This window comes from Eleutherodactylus coqui, chromosome 4 (assembly GCF_035609145.1).
Source record: "Eleutherodactylus coqui strain aEleCoq1 chromosome 4, aEleCoq1.hap1, whole genome shotgun sequence".
Classification (NCBI taxonomy): Eukaryota; Metazoa; Chordata; class Amphibia; order Anura; family Eleutherodactylidae; genus Eleutherodactylus; species Eleutherodactylus coqui.
In genome coordinates this window covers 65,942,194-65,962,724 of record NC_089840.1, presented here as the reverse complement: position 1 = coordinate 65,962,724, position 20,531 = coordinate 65,942,194, and the positions used below count along the sequence as shown (strand labels likewise).

The following is a 20,531-nucleotide window of genomic DNA, read 5'->3' as shown; positions in this document are numbered from 1 at the left end:
ACTTTAATGAAACAGTGTTACACACAGATCATTTGATGGTTTGTTGACTATCATTTCTTTTTTCAACCCAGAACAAACATAAATACAGAACAACTACTAGAGCTTAGATGGTCATCTATGTAGACCAATCAAATTAAAGGGATGTTATATAGTGCTAATTCAACTGAATGGGTGACTATCTAATACTGTACATAGTGATGCTGAGTCCATCTGACAGGAAGCAGCTCTTTGCAGTCCTCTCTGTTCTGGCTAATACAGAAGATTCAAAAATTGTGAATGAAGTCTATATGTTCTAGTAGGGGACATGGATAGTGTTGTCTTGATGGGAAATCCTCCCTAATCCCCTTTTGCATAGAGATTACAAAACATTGTAATGCATTCTCTTTGTCATTGTAGTCCCTCTGCTGGAATTTTGAGGAGCACATGTAAAATCCATACAATCATTCAATAGACATTCTGCATGCATTAGAGTCTATGTAATGGCTCCATAGACAATCCTGTATGGTTACATCTAAGTAATCGCAACTTGTGAACACTTTTTCAAATCTACTGTAAATCAGACTAAGATTAGGGACATTCCCATAGATATTTACAATGTCTAACCACATCTGTAATTAGTACAAGCATACTACTCTATATGGAATGAAGATAATTGCTTGCTATATAGTAAGTATGAACCCAATCAATTTCCTGTTACGTTATGAAAGGTACTCTGACTGTGCCTCACTCACTGTAAAGAACAGTTATAATGCTTTGGCCAAGTATGGACACATCTAAAAATGTAGATAGACATTAAAGGGAACCTGTGAGGAGAACATGCTCCGCATAGTTACTGGAGAGGAGTGTCTGCTGGTTGGCTCTCCTCTGGCTTGAGTGACCTGTCTTTTTCTATTAGGGGAGATCTGTCAGTCATGCCAAGTTGGCTGTGGAGAAGTCCCAGGGGAACCAACTAGCATATGCATCTCCTTGTGTCTGGGAGTAATGCAAGTTCAAAGTAATCACACATTAAAGGGATTGTCCGGTTGCTGGATAGTTTTTTTTAAAGTATAGTTGTAAATTTGATAAAATAACAAAAGCAGAAGTACAAATCCATCCTCTCCACCGGCAATCCAGTGCTGCAGTCCTGCAGTCCTCCCATTGTTTGTTTAGGAACAAAAACTACCCAACTGTTGCAACCAATCAGAGGCTACAATGGTCAGATGCCATCCTTCTGGCATCACGGTTTTCTGAGTGGTGATGCCGGGATAATGACATGTGACCACTGCGGCCTCTGATTGGCTGTAGTGGTCAAGTGGTTTCTTAAACAAACACTGGGAGGAGCACTGGGCTGCAGCATTGAATCCCAGTGAGAGGACGGGTAAATACAACAGTTTTTGTTATTTTAACACATTAACAGCTATACTTAAATTCTCCAGCAACTGGACAACCTCTTTAAAATAAAATCTAGAAGATGATGAAAAGCAGCAGAGTTTCACAGTAAAACATGGCGCAGAGTGTTAAGGCAGCAGAAAGCAGTCCTAAGCTCTCGCTCATGACCTGAAGGTTGCGGGTTCAATCCCCGCTTGGTTCAGGTAGCCAATTCAAGGCTGACTTCCATCCTCCTGAGGTTGGTAAAATGAGTGCCCAGCTTAAACCTGAAAACGCTGTGGAATAAGTTGGTGCTATACTAATAACAAGTCCCTCCCTCATTACAATCAACCACATGTTACTCTAAAATGCTGCCGCTTTTCATCCCCTTCTAGATTTTATTTTTAGGTTCCTTTTAATCTATATACACTTTATGAATGGTTCATGCAATTTTACAATGTGAAATTTGAATTTTCTTTAAAAACATTAACAAATTGATCATGATATTGTCAATAGTCATCTGAAGTTATAAGTTATAATTAGAGATGAGCGAGTATACTCACTAAGGCACATTACTTGAGCGAGTAGTGCCTTAGCCGAGTATCTCTCCGCTCGTCTCTAAAGATTCGGGGGCCGGAGCGGGTGACAGGTGAGTTGTGGCGTGGAGCGGCGGGGAGAGAGGGAGAGAGAGATCTCCCCTCCGTTCCTCCCCGCTCTCCCCCGCCACTCCCCGCCCCCCGCCGGCCCCCGAATCTTTAGAGATGAGCGGAGAGATACTCGGCTAAGGCACTACTTGCTCGAGTAATGTGCCTTAGCGAGTATACTCGCTCATCTTTAGTTATAATGGAAAATAATAGACTGAGAGTGGTAAATTACCAAGCAATTACAGCCATAGCATGTATACTTAAATGGAGACTTCAGGCCCATTAAACTGGGCAGTAAACAGATGGAGAAGAACTAATTTTCACGAAATTATCCAGCTCCAACTCTCATAGAATGGACATTACCACCATGTAGGCAGTATAAAGAGAACCTATGGTATTCACACAAAATGAGCAGCATGTATTAGGCAACTGAAACCAGTAGAGTAAAAGACAGATCTCTGCCAGATCCTTCCTAGAAGAACGACAGATTACCTACTAGTTGAGCTGATAGATTGGTTGCCTGTACTGTAACCCCTTGACAGGTCTATATGATTTTACTAATCAGTTGTACTACTAATCACAAAACAAGAAAAACTAAATTAATAAGAACAAAAACTTGTGCAAAATAAGTATTTACAAAAGGTGGACATTTGTTGGCTTTACTGAAGTCAGTTTTTGCAATTTTCTAGAAAAGTCCTTTAAATAATTACTCTATCAACATAATAGTTTTGATCTTTCATCGATTGCCTCTGCTGTTGAATTTGTAAGGAGTAGATAATTACTAGATCTTGCTAATTCTTTACCCACGCTGAGGCAATTTCATTTCATGACAATGTTATTTATGATCATTGTAGCCATATCTCGTCAACATCGATTATGACTTCATTGAAAAGGAATTTTCATCAATTTCCGTCCGTAGTGTTGGCCCACATTGGGAAAGTGTCCAAATCAAACATAGGACGGCCCCAGCTGTTGATAGCTATGGTGGTGCATAAGACACCAATAATATTCATCATAATGCCAGTTTTCACCTAAAACAGAATAAATACATTATGAAACGTTGTGAATAGTGGATGTTAGGAAACACATATACTGCACTTACTATATAATGACTTATGGGTATTCCTATAATAGAATGTTATGACATATTGCTAGGATATACCATGTCATTAAAGAAGCGCTCCCCTGAAAATACATTTTTACATCCCAGCACCCCTCACCTGGATGTCTCTTGTACCAGTTACCCTAATCTGCTCTGTGCAGTGTGATTGGTCAGGTTATAGGTGAGGGGGTGGGGTCAGTCGGTGAGAGAGGGAGAGTGAAGAGATGTAGTCGGCAGAGGAGGACGTGTGTGAAGGAAGCTGTGGCTCTGATGCTTTCGTCTGGGCTAAGCTCGGACTCTTCTCATTTAGCCATGGGATGCAACTTCTCTGGGGATCCGAAGTCAGAACCAGCACTGGGAAAAGGAGTCAGAGTTGAACGTTGCAGACTCCCCTGCTTAACAACAGAGTTGAGGGACAGGACCGTCTCCGCTGCTTCAAGTAGGAGGACATGTCAGGAAGGAGTGTCTGCCCCACATATGTTGCTAGGTCAGTGAGGAAAGGGCTTAATAAGTAATGAAAGACCATCCATGTTTTTCCTCTCCATGTCAGGAATGCTCTCCCAAGAATTCCCCATCAGATAACTGAGACTGATGGCAACTGTGTTTCGTGGAAGGAGTGTCCATCTAATGTAAGTGTATCAGGGACTGTACCAGGAAAACATGTGCCAGAAGTATTGTACCTAAGACTGTTGTAGTTTGTTCTTGGAAAGTCGAAGTTGGAAATGTGGAATTAAAAAACGTGTGCCTCCAGTTTAAACTACACTTTGATTTCGACTCTTTTATTTGATTCTGATGGTTCATTTCTCTAATAGGCACTGCTGTCACGTGAACAGTTAAATTATGATATCCATCCACACGGCTGCTAACCTTTACTACTGTGAGTGCCAGGCCACATCTGGAGAGTCAAGAGGAGACAGTAGCGCCACCATGAACGACCATTGTAATCCCCACTGTCTGCCCAACTGAAGACCCTGAACTCGGCCTCTGCGTATATATATATATATATATATATATATATATATATATACATACACACACACACACACACACACACACATATGAGAGCGCAATACTGTTTTGTTCTTATAAAAAAAATAAGATTGATAGCACTTTGGTGTCACCGCTTTGAAAATTTGATAGGGTGGATTTTCACCCAGGGTAGTATTCTAAGGTTAAGGCTAGAAATTATTAGCTCGGGTCACCATGAGATCACATGATCCAACTAAAGGGAATATTTTACATAGAAAGGGATTATGGGTTTATGAGAGATCGTTCCTGTCAAACCAATCTGATCAGCTTCTACAAGGAGGTAAGTTCTAGACTGGACTGGGAGGAGTCACTGAATTTTGTGTATCGACTTTTCCAAAGCATTTGATACTCTGCCGCATATAAGGTTGGTATATAAAATAGCAATGCTTGGTCTGGGCGAGAATGTGTGTAAATGGGTAAGTAACTGTCTCAATAATGGAAGGCTGAGAGGGGTTACTGAAGGCATATACTCTGACTGGGTCACCATTATTAGTGGGGCACCTGAGGGGTCAGGGGCTGCTTCTTTAATATCCTGGTTGTTCAACTCTTGTGACCAAGTATAAAATTTTGATTGCAGATGCTTCATTAGTTGAAAAAGAGGATCTCAAGCCACCCAATCATTCTGTATGTAGATGTCTTCCCTGCCGAATCATCCTTAGAGGTGTCATTTATACCTAAAGAACTGTAATGGTACTTACCATATCCGATACATGAAGGTTTCCATATGAGAAAACAATGGCATTTGGTGGTGTGGCGACAGGTAACATGAAAGCAAAGGAAGTGCTGAGAGTGCAAGGAATCATAATGTACAGTGGGTTTACATGGATAGATTTTGCCTAGAAGGAGAAAATAATGTAAAAAGTGATTAGAACAATATTATAGGACAATGCCTTGTTAAAGTGAATGTAGTAAAAAGATGTTTGTAGGCGCAATCCCTTTACTTAAAGAGGCACAAGTTGTATTTCTATGTTCGACTCCTTTGTTTTTATTAAGAATAAACCCAGCTTACGATAGACACATTTTTGGGCCGTTGCGCCCCTTGTTCCGTATTTTAGCTGGGGACACACAGCAAGCACTAGTGTGTTCTCTATACAGAGGTCTGTAGATGGGTAGATGGGAACACCCCTTTAATCCCCTACAGTTTGCCAAGAATAGAGCTCATTCTACAAGAATAAAGTATTACAGTTTTGGATGAACCAAGCATCATCTACTTCACATAGCTTTAGCTCTGATTGTAGAATCTTAGCTTTTAAAATGACACCAAAAGCATGTCTGCAGCATTGAGAGAACTGGAGCTACAGCCGTTTGAAGTGGGGTTGGGAAAACTGAATTTACAGCTGTCATGTCGGTGTACAGAGCAGGAGGGGCGACAGTGGCAATAAGCAGGCAGCAGAGAATGATCTGTCCCTTTGCCCCAGGAGTGGGGTGACATGACTTTTATTCATATCAACACCTACTTATCAATCAGAAAACATATTTCTCTCTGTCATGTATGATGGTCTTATTTTTCCCCAAAAAGGAGTGAACAGATGAGCATTTGCTTATCTAATCACTTTGTTATGCAGCTTTACCCTTTAGATGCTGCAATCATTGCTGACTGTTGCATGTAAATATTTCTTCAGAAAAAAATTAAAAGTTTTTTTTCCCTTACGCAATGCTTTAAATATTGAAAAATATTGAAAAAAATGCACAGAATTGGCGTAACATCTTGTACTATAAAATCCCAATTGTTTATCCACCATGGTAAATTCCATTAAAAAAAAGTAAAAAAAAAATAAAATAAAAGAATCCCCACCCACCCCCAAAAAATAAGTTTTCTGTTCATCTCACTTTCCCAAAACACGAATGAAAAGTGATCAAAAAGTTGTGAATCCGTCAAAATGGTACTAATAACAACTACAAGTTATCCTGCAAAATACAAGCCCTAGTACAGCTCTGTTGATGCAAAAATAAAGCTGCTCTGTTCTTGGAATGTGGCGCCACAAAAAGTTTTATTTATTCAGATGTTAATGTGTAAGAGCAGTCGCCACGTGTTTCTGCTTGTACTGGTTGATGTGCACCTATGTATTTAATTAATTTGTTAGATGTGCAGACTTTGTGAGAGCGTGACGCAGTTGATGAAGAAGAAGTAGAGTGTCAGCATAAGGCTTTGCCTGAAAGCTATTGAGAAAGCCAAAGGAAAATTGCCTCTAAGAGCTCTGAGACATGGGAAACTATAAGGCCCAGCAGACACCATCCCCTCAGAGCATGGAGAAAACCGAGAAATCCTGACCCTGCTTGATAATAAAGTTCTCTGGCAATTAAATGGAGACCAGCAGAGGTGTAACTTGAAGCTCCTGGGCCCCGATGCAAAACTTGTAACAGGGCCCCCAACTGTAATGCTTTATTCATAGTACTGGGTTCTCTATATGGAGAAGAGAGGCCTTATGGGCCCCCCTAAGGCTCCTGGGCCCGGGTGCAACCGCATCCCCTGCATCCTCTATAGTTACGCCTCTGGAGACCAGTGATTATTTTGTAGAGGCTGCAGTTGACAGAAACAGTGTCCGGGAGGCTAACCGGCGTGTTCCCCGGACGGCTTAGGTGCTTCCGGTTGTCAGGTTACCATAAAGTGATCCAGTGCATAGTATACTGGAACGGAAGGAGGACTTGGAAGGTCCGGTCAGCCAAGGTAGGCCCCTGTCCTCAAGCAACAGCCCAGCACTATAGACGTTCCACCCGCTGACCCTGCTATCTTATCCTGCAGGCTCTTCAGTGTCATTAAGGACTCGCTCACATGAATGTACTTTGGCTGCGTATTGCGAACTAATTTTTTACATGTGTAATATGCCATTTGACCTGCGTTTTTCACACGTGCAGATTATGAGCACAAAAAAAACTGCGGCATGTCCTATTTTGACATGTACTATGCACCACTATAGTCTATAGGGGCAAAAAATATGCAGCAAATATGCATGTTACATGTGTGTTTGCTGCATACTGCGTATTATGCCCATAAAAAATACGTAATACTCAGCCAAAATACGCTCGCGTAAGGGAGCCCTAGGGGTTACACATACAGACCATCAAGTTATGTGCTAAATATATTTATATGAGACATACTTCAAAGTTTACAATAAAAATGGGACATTCTTGGGAGAGTTTTTCCAATTGTCATGTGACTGTTAGGGAATTAAATCCACAGTCCACACGGCCCAGTGATTTATCGGCAATGGAGCGTATGTACTGTAGCATTTATTTATATATGTTCACAAAGCCTCAATGGAAAGTAAAGTAAGTAGAGAGGAGCGAGTATACTCGCTAAGGCAGATTACTCGAGCGAGTAGTGCCTTAGCTGAGTATCTCCCCGCTCGTCTCTAAAGATTCGGAGGGCAGCGCGGGTGACAGGTGAGTTGCGGCGGAGAGCGGGGGGGGGGGGGGGGGGAGAGGGAGAGAGAGATCTCAGGCACTACTCGCTCGAGTAATGTGCCTTAGCGAGTATACTCGCTCACCTCTAAAAGTAAGGCCAAGTACTTCATACTTGGTACTTACATGTGATTTACTTGTTATATTATATATATAGTAATTGGCGAGTTACTTGATAACAGATTTTAAATTGAAGGATGGTCCTACCATGGATGCAAGAATCGGAAGAAACAGTGTTGCCGTGGCAACGTTGCTGGCACATTCAGTAAAAACTGCAATCATCAAGGACAAGATGATAGCAATGGCCCATGCCGGAATGTTATGCAGGAACGTCATCTGTTCCCCAAGCCATGATGACAGTCCAGCAGCCTGTGAAGATAGGAAAATGAATAGATGAATACAGAGAGGAACAATTTGTTGCGGAGCTTCACTCTACACTGAAGCATCTTTAATCTACTCCCCAATATTCTAATGAAGCACCAGCTAATTGATCCAAATGTTCTAAACACCCAACTACAGGACTTCGTATACCCTTATCAGTCATTGCTGAGACCTTAAAACTTCTATAACTAGACAGATACTTGTATTCTTAAGGGCTTATTCACGCGGTTGTGGGCGTTTTTCCGTGCACCTGCCGACGCCGTAAAAACACGTGAACGGGCGCATAAATCTAACGTTTGTGCATCCGAATAGACAGCACGGGTCCGGTGCATATACGCTAAGCTGTCTACCTCTTCCCTCCCCCTCGCTGGCTCTCTGCAATGGGAGGAGGCAAGATGGGGTGGGAACTAGTGTGCTAAGCTCCCACCCCCTCTCTGCCCCTTGTCGGCAGCCAGCAATGGGAGGAGACGGGGCAGGGCAGGAGCTTAGCAACTAGCTCCACCCCATCCATCCCCCTCCCATTGCAAACTGCCGGCAAGAGGCGGAGAGGGGGAGAGAAGGGGGAGGGAGTTTAGCAGTCACAATGCTAAACTCCCTCCCACCTCCATTCTCCAGCAGCTGTCATTGGCTCCCATAGGAGTCTATGGCAGCGGCCGATGTATTCCGGCCTGAAAGATAATTCTAAGACTATCTTTCCTGGCCGGCACTATATTGGCCGGCCGGTCGCTTTTATGCAACAGGAATACGCCTGTGTGATCTGATGCATCCAATGCATCAGATGGTAGCATATATCGTCCAGCCATGAAAACAGCGGCCGATATATGCTCGCGTGAATAAAGCCTGAGGCTCCATTCACACAGGGCAGTTAAGTTACAATAAGAGCCGCACTAAAAAGTGCATTTGCAAAACTGTGTGCAATTTTTGCTACATTTTACTACAAACCTAGTAAAAACACACACGGTTTCACCAATGCAATTTTTGGTGCGATTTTTATTGCAACTGAACTGCCCCGTGTGAATGGAGCCAAACTGTATATGCACTTTATTAAAGCATAGAACTAATGGGCTCTATGAACTGGGAACCCCTCCAATCAACAAGAATGAAGAGTTTACGGAACTTGCACATTACTGATTGATTTAAATAATAAAAAGCTATTCTAAAGGTGCTTTTAGATGGAACGGTTATCATTCAAAATAATCATTCACACGAGCAAAAGTGAATGACAATCGTTTGGTCTAACCGTGAGCCAACGACCGAATGACGAACGACAATCGTTCACTTTTCATTTGTCGTTCATTTTATGCAGGCATAAATATCATTGTTGGCTCGTTCAGTTTAAAAAGCGTTCGCTCATTCGTTCTCATTCACTTATACAGCGAATGTAAAAGATTTTGAACGATTTCTCGTTTGAACGAGTCAACGATGTATCTACCTGTCTAAACAGGCTGCACGAGCGAACGAGTTAGCGTTGATGTCAATCGCTCATTCAAGCAATAATCGGTTTTCTAAAAGGACCCTTAATCTGTCAATATTCTTCATTTTGGAGCTTTTTACACAAGCTGATAATTGTTGGGATTCCCGTGATTCAGTAAGTATCTGAATGATTATCGTTCAGTGCAGATGCGCGTACAGACTGAATGACGAATGATAATTCGTTTGTCTATTGATCATAGTTCAGTTTATGCATGCTTAAAAACTGAACAAAGATCAGCCCGTGTAAACAGGCAGATCATCTATGAACGACTGCCTGTTTATTGTGAATGGAGGAAGATAGACCACAATGATCCTCGGCTCACTTCACCTCCATTCACTGATCGATGCTTGTTCCCATGTAAAAGCACAGGAATGATCATCGCTGGGACAACCCGTCGGGCATCTGCATCCAACAGGTCGTGCCATTTTAAGGCCTTAGTCAGACGGGCGTTTTTTCGCGCAAATTGCCCTAAAATCTGCTCCTAGCCGCGTTTCATTAGAAACGGGCCGGAGCTGTCCAGCGCATTGCATTCAATGGAGACGGCAATACAGCCGTCTCCATTGAAAGCAATGCGCTGCGGGCGAGCCCGGGATGAATTGTCGGTAAGGGCTTAAATATATAAGCCCTTCCCTGCAATTCATCCTAAAATGTGTTAAAATAAAAAAAAATTGTGTACTCACCTTCTCCCGGCAGCCGGAGCTCCGCGCTGCCGTCCTGCAGTGGGTGTGAAGGGGGTGTGAGTCAGACCTGCCCCCTGATTGGCTCAGCGCTGAGCCAATTAGAGGCATGCCTCACTCACACCCATTCATGAATTCATGAATGGATGTGAGTCAGACCTGCCCCTGATTGGCTCAGCGCTGAGAGGCAGCAGTCACTCACCCATTCATGAATTCATGAATGGGTGTGTGAGTGTTTTCAGCCTCTGATTGGTCAGGGCTGTGACCAATCAGAGGCAGATCATTCAGCAGGCGGGGATTTTAAAGCCCCGCCGGCTGAATAGTGCCAAGAAGCAGTTCAGGAGAACTGACAGCGGCCGCGGCTGGACTCTGGCTGCAGCAGAAAGGTGAGTATACAATTTTTTTTATTTTAACACATTTTAAGATGAATTGCAGGGAAGGGCTTATATATTTAACCCCTTCCCGACAACTCACCCTGCGCACGCCGGCAGCCCATTGCTTTCAATGGAGCGGCTGTATTGCCGCTCCATTGAATTCAATGGGAAAACATCGTTCTTCTCTGCCACAGCTGTTACAGCTGTGGCAGAGAAGAATGATTTGTCTTCTATATGTTCTCAATGGGGTCGGCGCTGCTGCCTCCGGCCCCATTGAGCGCATATACAGAAGAGAACAGGAATCGCAGATTGCAGATAGGTGCGATCTGCGATTTTTTGTTCTATAATTTATTGGACGAGCGCATAAAAAGCGCTCATGTGTCCGATACCATTGCAAAGCAATGGTTTTAAAAAATCGCCGGACGCATGCGCAAATCGCGGCTAAAAACGCCCGTCTGACTAAGGCTTAAAGGGTCCTTTGTGTTTTATGTGAGGTGGTACATTATACCTGTCATTCTATAAATCATTCTTTGCTGCTAGTGCTAGTACACTGCTCTAGCTATCACTTCCATTCAGTTGGGGTATATGGAAAGAGTTGTTAAAGGGGTTGCACTATAAAAGCACATTGGTACTTACATCACTCCCTTTGGCTAAGGCAAAGCCCCCACCTAGAAGAAGTACAATACTCCAGGGCATCTTCTTTTGTACCACTTTCCATGTCAGTAATGGTGCAGACATAAATTCGTCATGTGCTATGAAAAATAAGAATACCATTTCTAACCACCACAAAGATTTAAGGCATATCAATATTGGCAGTTCTGTATCTCCCATAGAGTGTGCCCATCTCTGCAAAGTGGGACATGGGAATCATCACTTCCAGGCTCCTCCCTTTGAAAAATGTATTGCAATTCCTATTGCCTTAGGGTGCGTTCACACGAGCGCATAAACGGCGCGTTTTTGCACCCAATCGTATATACGTGACCATCTGAGGCGTTGGTTTTGAATGTATTCGTTCGCACGGGCGATTTTACGGCGCGTAAAAACGGCGACCCGAAAAAAAACGGAACATACGCGACCAAAATACGCGCCAACGCATATTCGATGGCCGAAAAGATAGTTTGCAAAGTAGGAACAAACGATAATACGCTTTCTAGCTCTGGTCATGATCGCCGAAAAACGTTCTTTCCGGCGATTATACGCTGCGCACGTGCGAACGTAAATACGCCTACGCTCGTGTGAACGCACCCTAATGTTGTATCCTATTCATCCTGTCATTTGAAAAATCCAGTGCCACGGTTGTTCAAAACCAAATTGTAACTATAAGATGATGTTAGGAGTTGTTTTCCAACCCCTGTCTATATGCCCTATTGGGGCATAGGGATGTCATAGATAGGGATTCCCACTCAGGACCCCCTATAAGATCCAGGGTATAAATATGAGTATAAGTAAATATCTAAATGAGCACATACAATAGAATACTACATTTTGTAGGGTAAAGAAGCAGCTGGCACCAATGTCCTATTGGGAAACAGATGTCCATGATGAGACAAGCCCTTTAACCCTTTAAAGACTGATCACTTTTTTTTTTTTTCTGTGTCGTTTTTCCGTCCCTGCATTCCAAGAGCTATAACTTTTTTATTTTTCCATTGACTGTGCCATGTGAGGACTTGTTTTCAGGACAAGCTGTATTTTTTATTCCATTTAGCATGTCATATTATGCATTCACCATATTGATTAATTAATGCAATAGTATAATAGTTTAGACTTTTACGGAATAAGTGGCAGGTGGTCGGGATAGGTGAGTATTCAATTTTTCTTCATTTTAAGCACTTTTAAATTTTTTTATGTCCTGGAAAACTCCTTTAATATTAGCTAATGTGAGAAAGGCCCTTATGGTCCATTGACATGCAAAAATAATCCATTAAACAATTGAAAGATTGAAAGTTTTAGCAATCTTTTTGCATAAAGTGTTAATGGACACTAATGTCCATTAACACTTTATCATCTTCATTTGCATGTAAAAGGGCATCCGGGAGCTGTTTGCAGAGCCCAGTGTGTGATTAAACACATGCTGGGCTCTGCACACAGCTGCATTGTTCTCTTTGGGGCTGCCTGCAGAATACAATGTAATCTCCAGCTCCCGTGGAGAATACAGCATGCGGTCTGTTGAGCGACACTTTATCTCTCTGAGGCTGAACAATGGATTTTAAGTTCACTTTAAAATCATCATTCAGTCGAAAAGTGCACAATGGCAGCGTTTACATGTAACAAATATTGCATATTTGTGGTCGTCTGAACGAATTTTGGGCAATAATCGTTGCATGTAAATGGGCCTTTACTTGCTTAGAGGTTACCTTGGGTTCATTTGTGATCTTGTAAACTATTATACCCCTTGCTCTTGTTGTGATCTTTGTTGGTCGACCACTCCTGGGGAAGGTAATAATGGTCTAGAATTTCCTACATTCGTACACAATCTGACTGTGAATTCTTGGAGTCCAAACTCTTTAGAGATAATTTTATAACGTTTTCCATCCTGATGAGTATCAACAACTCTTCTTCCGAGGTCCCCATAAATCTCCCTTGTTCATGCCATGAAACACTTCCACAAGTGTTGTGATTGATCAGACTTTGATAGATCCCTGTTCTTTAAATAATACAAGTCACCCTCTCACACCTGATTGTCATCCCATTGATTGGAAACACCTGACTCTAATTTCACTTTCAAATGATCTACTAATCCTGAAGGTTCACATACTTTTCCACTCACAGGCATGTGATCTTGGATCCTTTTGCTCAATAAATAACTGACCAAGTCTAATCTTTTTGACTCCTTTGTTTGATTTGGTTCTCTTTATCGACTTTTAACCCTTTCCAATCCACTGTCTGATGACTGAATGCTGTACACCTCCGATCTCGGAAGACGTCCGGCAGGGTATTCTTATTACTGACCTCTCTGTTGTTGGGGGGGGGGGGGGTGGCTCTCCAGCATGTCCCATACTGTAGTACTGTCTCTAGCCAGCAGATGGCGCCATTGTTAAATGGCAGAAAGAGAGAGCCCCGTAGGAAACCCTGAATCCAAAATTGGATTGCAAAGGGTTAAGACTTGTGTGAAAATCTGATGTAGTTTTACGTCAAATATAATTAGAAATATGGAAAATTCGGAAGGGTTCAGAAAATGTAAAGTACCACAATACTTTATAAATCGCAAATATAAGCCTAAGTATGTAAAAAGCAATTTACCTTCTTCAGAATTTTCAAGATCAAAGCTGTTTTGTCTGCGACATGAAAATCTAGGCACTTTTGCTGGTAGAATAAAAAGAAGGACGGCTACAAATATGGCAACCGTGGCATCTGTTACATACCTGCAATTAAGAAGAGAAGATAAATTAACATTTATAGACTGTTTTCTTTAATAATGATAAATGCCTGACTGGGCACACAGTAATTCCCCCACCAAGAGACAAACACTACTCATAGAACAACCATAGCAAAAATAACCATTATGATACCCGTCATTTGTCTATACACGCTCCAATTTCTGCTTCCACCCTGGAAGGTTGTTTACTTCATAGTAATTCTGCAAACTAAGGATATGTAACAAATTGAAATGTTGTTCTACACTTAATTATAATAATTATTCAGTAATGATACATCAGATTTACATATTCAGTAATGAGACATCAGCCTTGGTACATGTCGCTATTGCTATCATTCTTGTAATCTCATTTTATTTACAGTGCACAAAGTTGCCTGATGGTGCTGTCTGTAAAACTGCTCATACACATTTGGTTAATGTCTCGGACAAACCAGCTGATTTGAATGTGTATGACCAGGTATATAGAGCTGTACGGACTTTTCCCTGATGTCAGAAAAAAAGATCGGGCTGATAGATTTCAACATACCAAATCATTTTTTTTTTTTCAAGGGAGAGAAGCCGATGCCAGAGATGTCTGGCAGCAACTTATCCTCCTGTTTTAAACACATGTAATCTCAGCAGAGCTGAATGTATAAGTGTATAGGGGGGGGGGGGGTGGAGGAATAGATGTTGGCCAAACAAGCATTTACCCGATAGCTATCTACATTGTATGGCCAGCTTAAGTTTTCTGAGCACTGAGTATAATGAATTCCACTTTGGGATAGTTTTAACAGAAAGCATAACATAAGTGGAAGAAGTCTGTCTAATGATTACAACTCAAAAATAGTGGGCTGAAGACCCACTTGGGTTAAACTTTAACAAGTAGTATACCATATGCCAGAGGCAATAAACCCTAAAGTGGGACCTCAAAATGTTACTTGGACGGGGTGCGACAAACATTTGCCTGCATGTGTCCACAGATCAATAGGGACAGGTATAAGGAGTCAAAACCGCCCTCCCTATAAAGTACAAGGGTGGATATAATTAGTCAGGCCCATTGGTGAAAACTCTACAGTCAGTTGCGGACCAAGCAGGATGCCAGCACTCCATACATAGTCAGCTTATACTGACCCAGGTCTCCAATAAGTTCTTATTATGGACAAATGACAGTAGCCAAGTGTCTACAATTTTAGTAGCTCAGCGAGTCGGAGATATGGATTCCCACCTCACATAGTAATCAAGCAGCTGAATGAGGCGCTGGGCTAAGCTGAACTGCAGTGATGGATATGAGTTTCATCTGTATTTTTTTTAGACACATAGCTATGTAAGAAAAATGCTATATACATTGCTTAAATGAAAATAAAACCTAGCTCTCTGAGCTTCTGTGGCCAATTGCCACACCAGGTTTCTATTTCTCCTTGGTTTGGGGCCAAAACAAGGGCGGTCACGTATGTGTCCTCAATCTATCTCATATTTATTTATTTGATATCCATCACAATAGTCCCTGTTACAAAGTAAATTACAAAGTAAGCTAATAGTATGTCTTTGGAGTGTGGGCGAAAGCTGGAGTACAAAGAGGAACCCACAGAAACACAGAGAGAACATACAAACTCTATGATGCGCTTGGTCAGATTTGAACCCAACGCTGCACATCTCTTTAGTGTGGTCTTTTCCGGTGACAGAGAAAAGACTGGAAACAAATTGTAAGGTAAGGATTCTCTTGCAATATTACTTCTTTAGGCTATTGGCTAGTTGTAACACAATGACTGCTATGTGCCATTTATATTACTGATGTCTCCTTAATGGCAGAGCAGCCTTGAAATCCCTTTTGCTCCAAGGCCTTGGTGTGACTGCTACCTCTGTATCTCATAGAGCTATGGCGTTAACTACAGGATAAAGAACTAATGATACGTGTCACTGTTCTTTCATGTCTGTTAGACATTGACTGCCAAAGAAATGAACTTTAACCCTCTCCAATCCACTGTCTGACATCTTAAGACATTATGATTTAAGGCTGTACAGCTTCGATGTTGGAAGACGTCCATCGGGGTTCTCTTACTGTATATTGCCAGCCTCTCTGCTGTCGGAGCCTATCCAACGTGTCATCTCATGCAGTACTGGCTTTAGCCAGCATATAGCACTGTTGTATAACAGCAGAAAAAGAGTAGACCCCCTAGGAAAACCAGAATACAAATTGGATTGGAAAGGGTTAAAAATGTGAATGCTTGAAAAAGAGCAGGAAAAAACATCCCGCACTTCAGGGCCCTTTTTCCTTCTCTCTGGCGGTGTTCTACCAAGTCGGCTAAATAGACACAAGCAAGCATCTACTCAATAGCTGGTTGTGTCCCAACTTAGCTGAAGAAGAGTCCGAGCCTCGAAACGCGCTTTGTACTGCTGGTTTTTAAAGTTCATATAATAAAGAATGTCATGGCACTCTTATTGCTACTTCTTTCTGGAGAACTGTGCCTGTCGCCAGATTTTTCCCGATTTCGCAAAGTAATGAGCTTGGGTGACATAAAGGTTATAAATGACAAAGAAAACATTTTGTAGAAGCAAGGTATACAATAAAATATTTTTTTTTATAGGAAATCCAAAATTCCTTACTCAATGTTGTCTTTATTGAACAGCACAGTAGCCCAACCTTTCACAAAGCCAGGGTCTCTCGTGAACCAAAGAATGACGAGGAGAGTAAAGAGTAGAAGCACATTAGACTCTGCAAAGGAAATATGACCCAGCTTTCGGTATTCTTCCCGGATCACGTTATAAGCTGCCCGTTCCTTCTCTGAAGTCGCAGTGCCACAGCCCCAAGTCTTCTTAAAGCTTAATATGAGGAAAAGGTATGGTGATTACTCTTAAGTGAAGAGATAAAAGTTGTTTCAGGAAGATCACTATATCTCCCTCCTCCTAGTTTCACAGGCCTATGATTAGTCCAGGATATTTCCCTAGAGAAAGAGAAGATAGAGAAAAGGAAACTGAATAATAGAAAGGAGAGTAGTTAATGAAGCAGTAGACAGCAATTGTCATAATAGAATAAGAAGAAAAGAATATTAAAGACACAGTAAAAGATCAGACAGACTCCAACCTGACTAGTCAAGGTGATCGCTAATGGTCCTACCAATCATAGTAGGAGAAAACCAATTAGGCTTAGAAATATTACTTTTATTTAAAAAAATATATAGGGATTTTAAAAAAATAAAAAATTTTTTGTTAATATCCAACATTGTCTATACATTCATATACTCTATATCTGTTTATCTAGACTTGACTGTCTAGTTATATAAATAACACTTGCATTTATGAATTATATGACTTCAGTTAATAGAAATTATACTCTTACAAAAACATATATATATGATTTTATGATTGTGTAGTGGCCCAGAGTTAACGGGGCCCCTCCATAAGTATGAATGTGTTTGTCTTGTGCCTATGTATTGTCAGTGTCTTCTATGTGCATGAATTTGATGTGTATTGCATCTCTGCAGCACTGAACGGGTTAACGTCTGGGTTATGTCGGAAAAATGTATCTTGTTGTATGTCATGTGATCATGTTTGATATATGTGCGTGTAAGTTGCAGAGTTAGCGAGTAGTCTATGCAAGCCTGCGAGTTAGTCAGCTAGTCTTCTGAAGGAGAGTCCGTCTAACTTAGAGTTGTGGGAGTTGAGTGGGAAAAACTGTGCCATGTCCTACAAGGAGTCCCCAGGATGGAAGAGGCTGAGCGATGGCCTGATGTATGCCATGGTTTGGGGGAAACAAATTACTTGTAGGATTTAAGGATTAGCAATTAAGCAAATACTATGGGTATGTAAGAATTTAACCTTCAAGTTTTTGAATCTTTTTGCTTTCCCTCTCATGTGAATCAATATTTAATATCTCCACACCCTGAATATGAATGCAGTAACTATAACATATATGACATACTTCAATCCCATAAATGAGAACTGGAGCCAGAGCCAAGCCATACACAGCATAACGATCATGTTGGGAAAGGCAAAACCAAACCAAGAAGCGAAGTTCACAATATCTCCGTTGTTTGGAAAAATCCTGTAAATTAAAATATTTTAGAAAATTAGAGAAAAACTGTCATGGACACAAAGCCTGTCCTACCTGACCCCATTGTGTCATCATTCTAAACTGTGGTGTTGCAAAATTCAAAGAATACAGTACAGTGCAAAAGTTTTAAGCAGGCGTGGAAAAATGCTGCAAATTAAGATTTTTTTTCTTCAAAAATCATGTGTCTGATTGACTCCAATTTTTTCCTGCAGCAGAACAACAACTCCAAACATACAGCCAATGTCATTAATAACTATATTAAAGTAGAGTAAAGAAGAACAAGGAGTCCTGGAAGTGATGATATGGCCCCACAGAGCCCTGATCTTAACATCATTGAGTCTGGGAAGAGACAGAAGGATCTGAGCAAGTCTGTATCCACAGTTCCCCAAGAAAAAAACTCCTTGCCAGGTTCCCTCAAAAACTGTGTGCAAGTGTACCTAGAAGAATTGATGCTGTTTTTAAGGCAAAGGGTGGTCACACCAAATTCTGATTTGATTTAGATTTCTCTTTTGTTCATTCACTTTGCATTTTGTTAAATGACAAAAATAAGCTATTTTTGAAAGCATTCTTTTTGCAGCATTTTTTTCTACACCTGCCTAAAAGTTTTGCACAGAAATGCATATTAAAGTGGTTTTTCGTGAAAAATACTATTGAGGACAGTCATCAATAGTTGATCAGCTGGTGTCCATCGCTCGGGACTCTGACCGATCAGCTGAGCGGGTGCAGGTTGTCAGTGCCACAAATGCACAGAACTCGGAGTGGAAGCAGTGGAAGTCTCTGGGTTGTCTTCTGTTGGGGTCATTATTTTAGGATCCTCTGGTATGCTGATGGGCCGACCCCAATCTTCTAGTCTTTGAGAACAATATTTTTACAATTGTTTTTCGTCATTCCAGTTACAACACAAGAAAGATTAGAGCAGCCAAGTGGAAATCCATTATGTGTATCTATCCTTCATCCAATCTTGAAACCTTGCTGCATTTTCATGCCCTTTTAACCCTTTCCAATCCACTGTCTGCCGTCTTCCTACATTCTTATTGAGGCTTGTACAACTCTAATGTCAGAAGACATCCGACAGGGTATTTTTACTGTCTATTGCCAGCCACTCTACTGTCGGAGCCTCTCTAGCGCACACACTGGCTTTAGCCAGCAGATGGCACCGCGGTATAACAGCAAATAGGGAAAGTCTTTTAGGAAACCCTGAATCCAAAATTAGATTGGAAAGGGTTAATATTGTTCATAAAAATGCACAATAAATACATATTAACGAGTCAAGGGTAATGGGGGTGGGGGGTAACTTCACATGAGAATGGCAGGACATTTTCTTAGCAGAAAGCGTTCCCAGTAACTAATGCGAAGTCTTCTCTTGCTTTGGATAATACAATAGAACTCTCCCCATCTCTTCTGCTTACTCAAGTGCAGCCGAGGTTTAAATAAACATTCTTGTAGTACAATTACACGGAGATCATTTTCCTTGGAAAACTGGAAGATACCTTCAGAAAATAGATATAGAGACGCCAGGAGCTCTCCAACAGACGAAAGATAAGCAGTGATTTCTGCTGTTTAATATATATACCATATCAGCACTCCCCAAATTCAGTTAGATGAATGTGTAAACCTGTGATCCCCGTATACGAACAGCAACTAAGTCCTTCAACTGCAGAGGGAACCCTATTAGGAAAAATGGCACTATATGATTTAACTGTCCTGTACTTTGCAAAAGTTTTAGGCAAGTGTGGAAAATATGCTGCAAAGTCAGAATTAAAAAAAAATAATTAGTGTTTGAATTCAAATTTATTCAGCAGCATGACAACGACTTCAAACATGCAGCTAATGTCATTAACAACTATCTTCAGCGTAAAGAGGAACAAGGAGTCCTGGAAGTGATGATTTGGCCCCACAGAGCCAGACTGTCTGGAATTACATGAAGAGATAGAGGTATTTGAGCAAGCCAATATGCACAGAAGATCTGTGATTAGTTCTCCAAGATGTTTAGACAAGCTGCCTGTCGAGTTACTTCAAAAACTGTGTGCAAATGTGCCCAGAAGAATTGATGCTGTTTTGAAGGCAAAGGGTGGTCACTAGAGATCAGCGAGTATACTCGGTAAAGGCAATTGCTCAAGCGAGCATTGCCTTTAGCGGGTATCTCCCCGCTCGAGACGGAAGGTTCGGGTGCCGGCGCGGGGGAGCGGTGAGCAGCGGCAGTCAGCAGGAGGGAGCTGGGGGGAGAGAGAGATCTCCCCTCCGTTCCGCCCCGCTCTCCCCCGCAGCTCCCTGCCCGCTGCCGGCACCCGAACCTTCTGTCTCGAGCGGGTAGATACTCGCTAAAGGCAATGCTCGCTTGAGAAATTGCCTTTAGCGAGTATACTCGCTCATCTCTAGTGGTCACACCAAATAGCTCATTTCCAGTGAACACCTGTACGACTGCTGTAAATAGCCTCTATTGTTGAGCATATCTGAGCTGTGTCTTTAATAAGAGTCACCATTTTTAGTCATTCTTGTGCTCTCTTTTCCTTTAGGCTTTACTGCAGAGCATAGAGGAACTCACATAAATATAGGGATCAATTGCAAAGTTGCCCTGTTGTTCCTGAGCAATTATAGGAGAAGCCCTGTCTAGAGGCCATGTGTACTCTAAATCATTACAGATGGAGCATTTGTGGATGTGAGGTGCAATTTTAGGAAGTACAGTTCATCCAAT

At 41.7% G+C, this 20,531-nt stretch overlaps 1 protein-coding gene across 1 annotated transcript in view; it reads right to left on the bottom strand.

The window, feature by feature from the left end:
* Positions 1 to 2,171: 2,171 nt before the first annotated feature.
* The window catches only part of SLC13A5 (solute carrier family 13 member 5), a 65,103-nt gene continuing 46,743 nt past the window's right edge, over positions 2,172 to 20,531 (bottom strand). The window contains exons 6-12 of the mRNA XM_066599612.1: positions 17,705 to 17,827; positions 16,390 to 16,605; positions 13,671 to 13,792; positions 11,067 to 11,182; positions 7,732 to 7,893; positions 4,821 to 4,958; positions 2,172 to 3,022 (exon numbers count right to left, since the gene is read on the bottom strand). Of these exons, the coding sequence (XP_066455709.1) occupies positions 2,894 to 3,022; positions 4,821 to 4,958; positions 7,732 to 7,893; positions 11,067 to 11,182; positions 13,671 to 13,792; positions 16,390 to 16,605; positions 17,705 to 17,827 (1,006 nt within the window). The 3' untranslated portion in view covers positions 2,172 to 2,893. The remainder of the gene's footprint in view (positions 3,023 to 4,820; positions 4,959 to 7,731; positions 7,894 to 11,066; positions 11,183 to 13,670; positions 13,793 to 16,389; positions 16,606 to 17,704; positions 17,828 to 20,531) is intronic.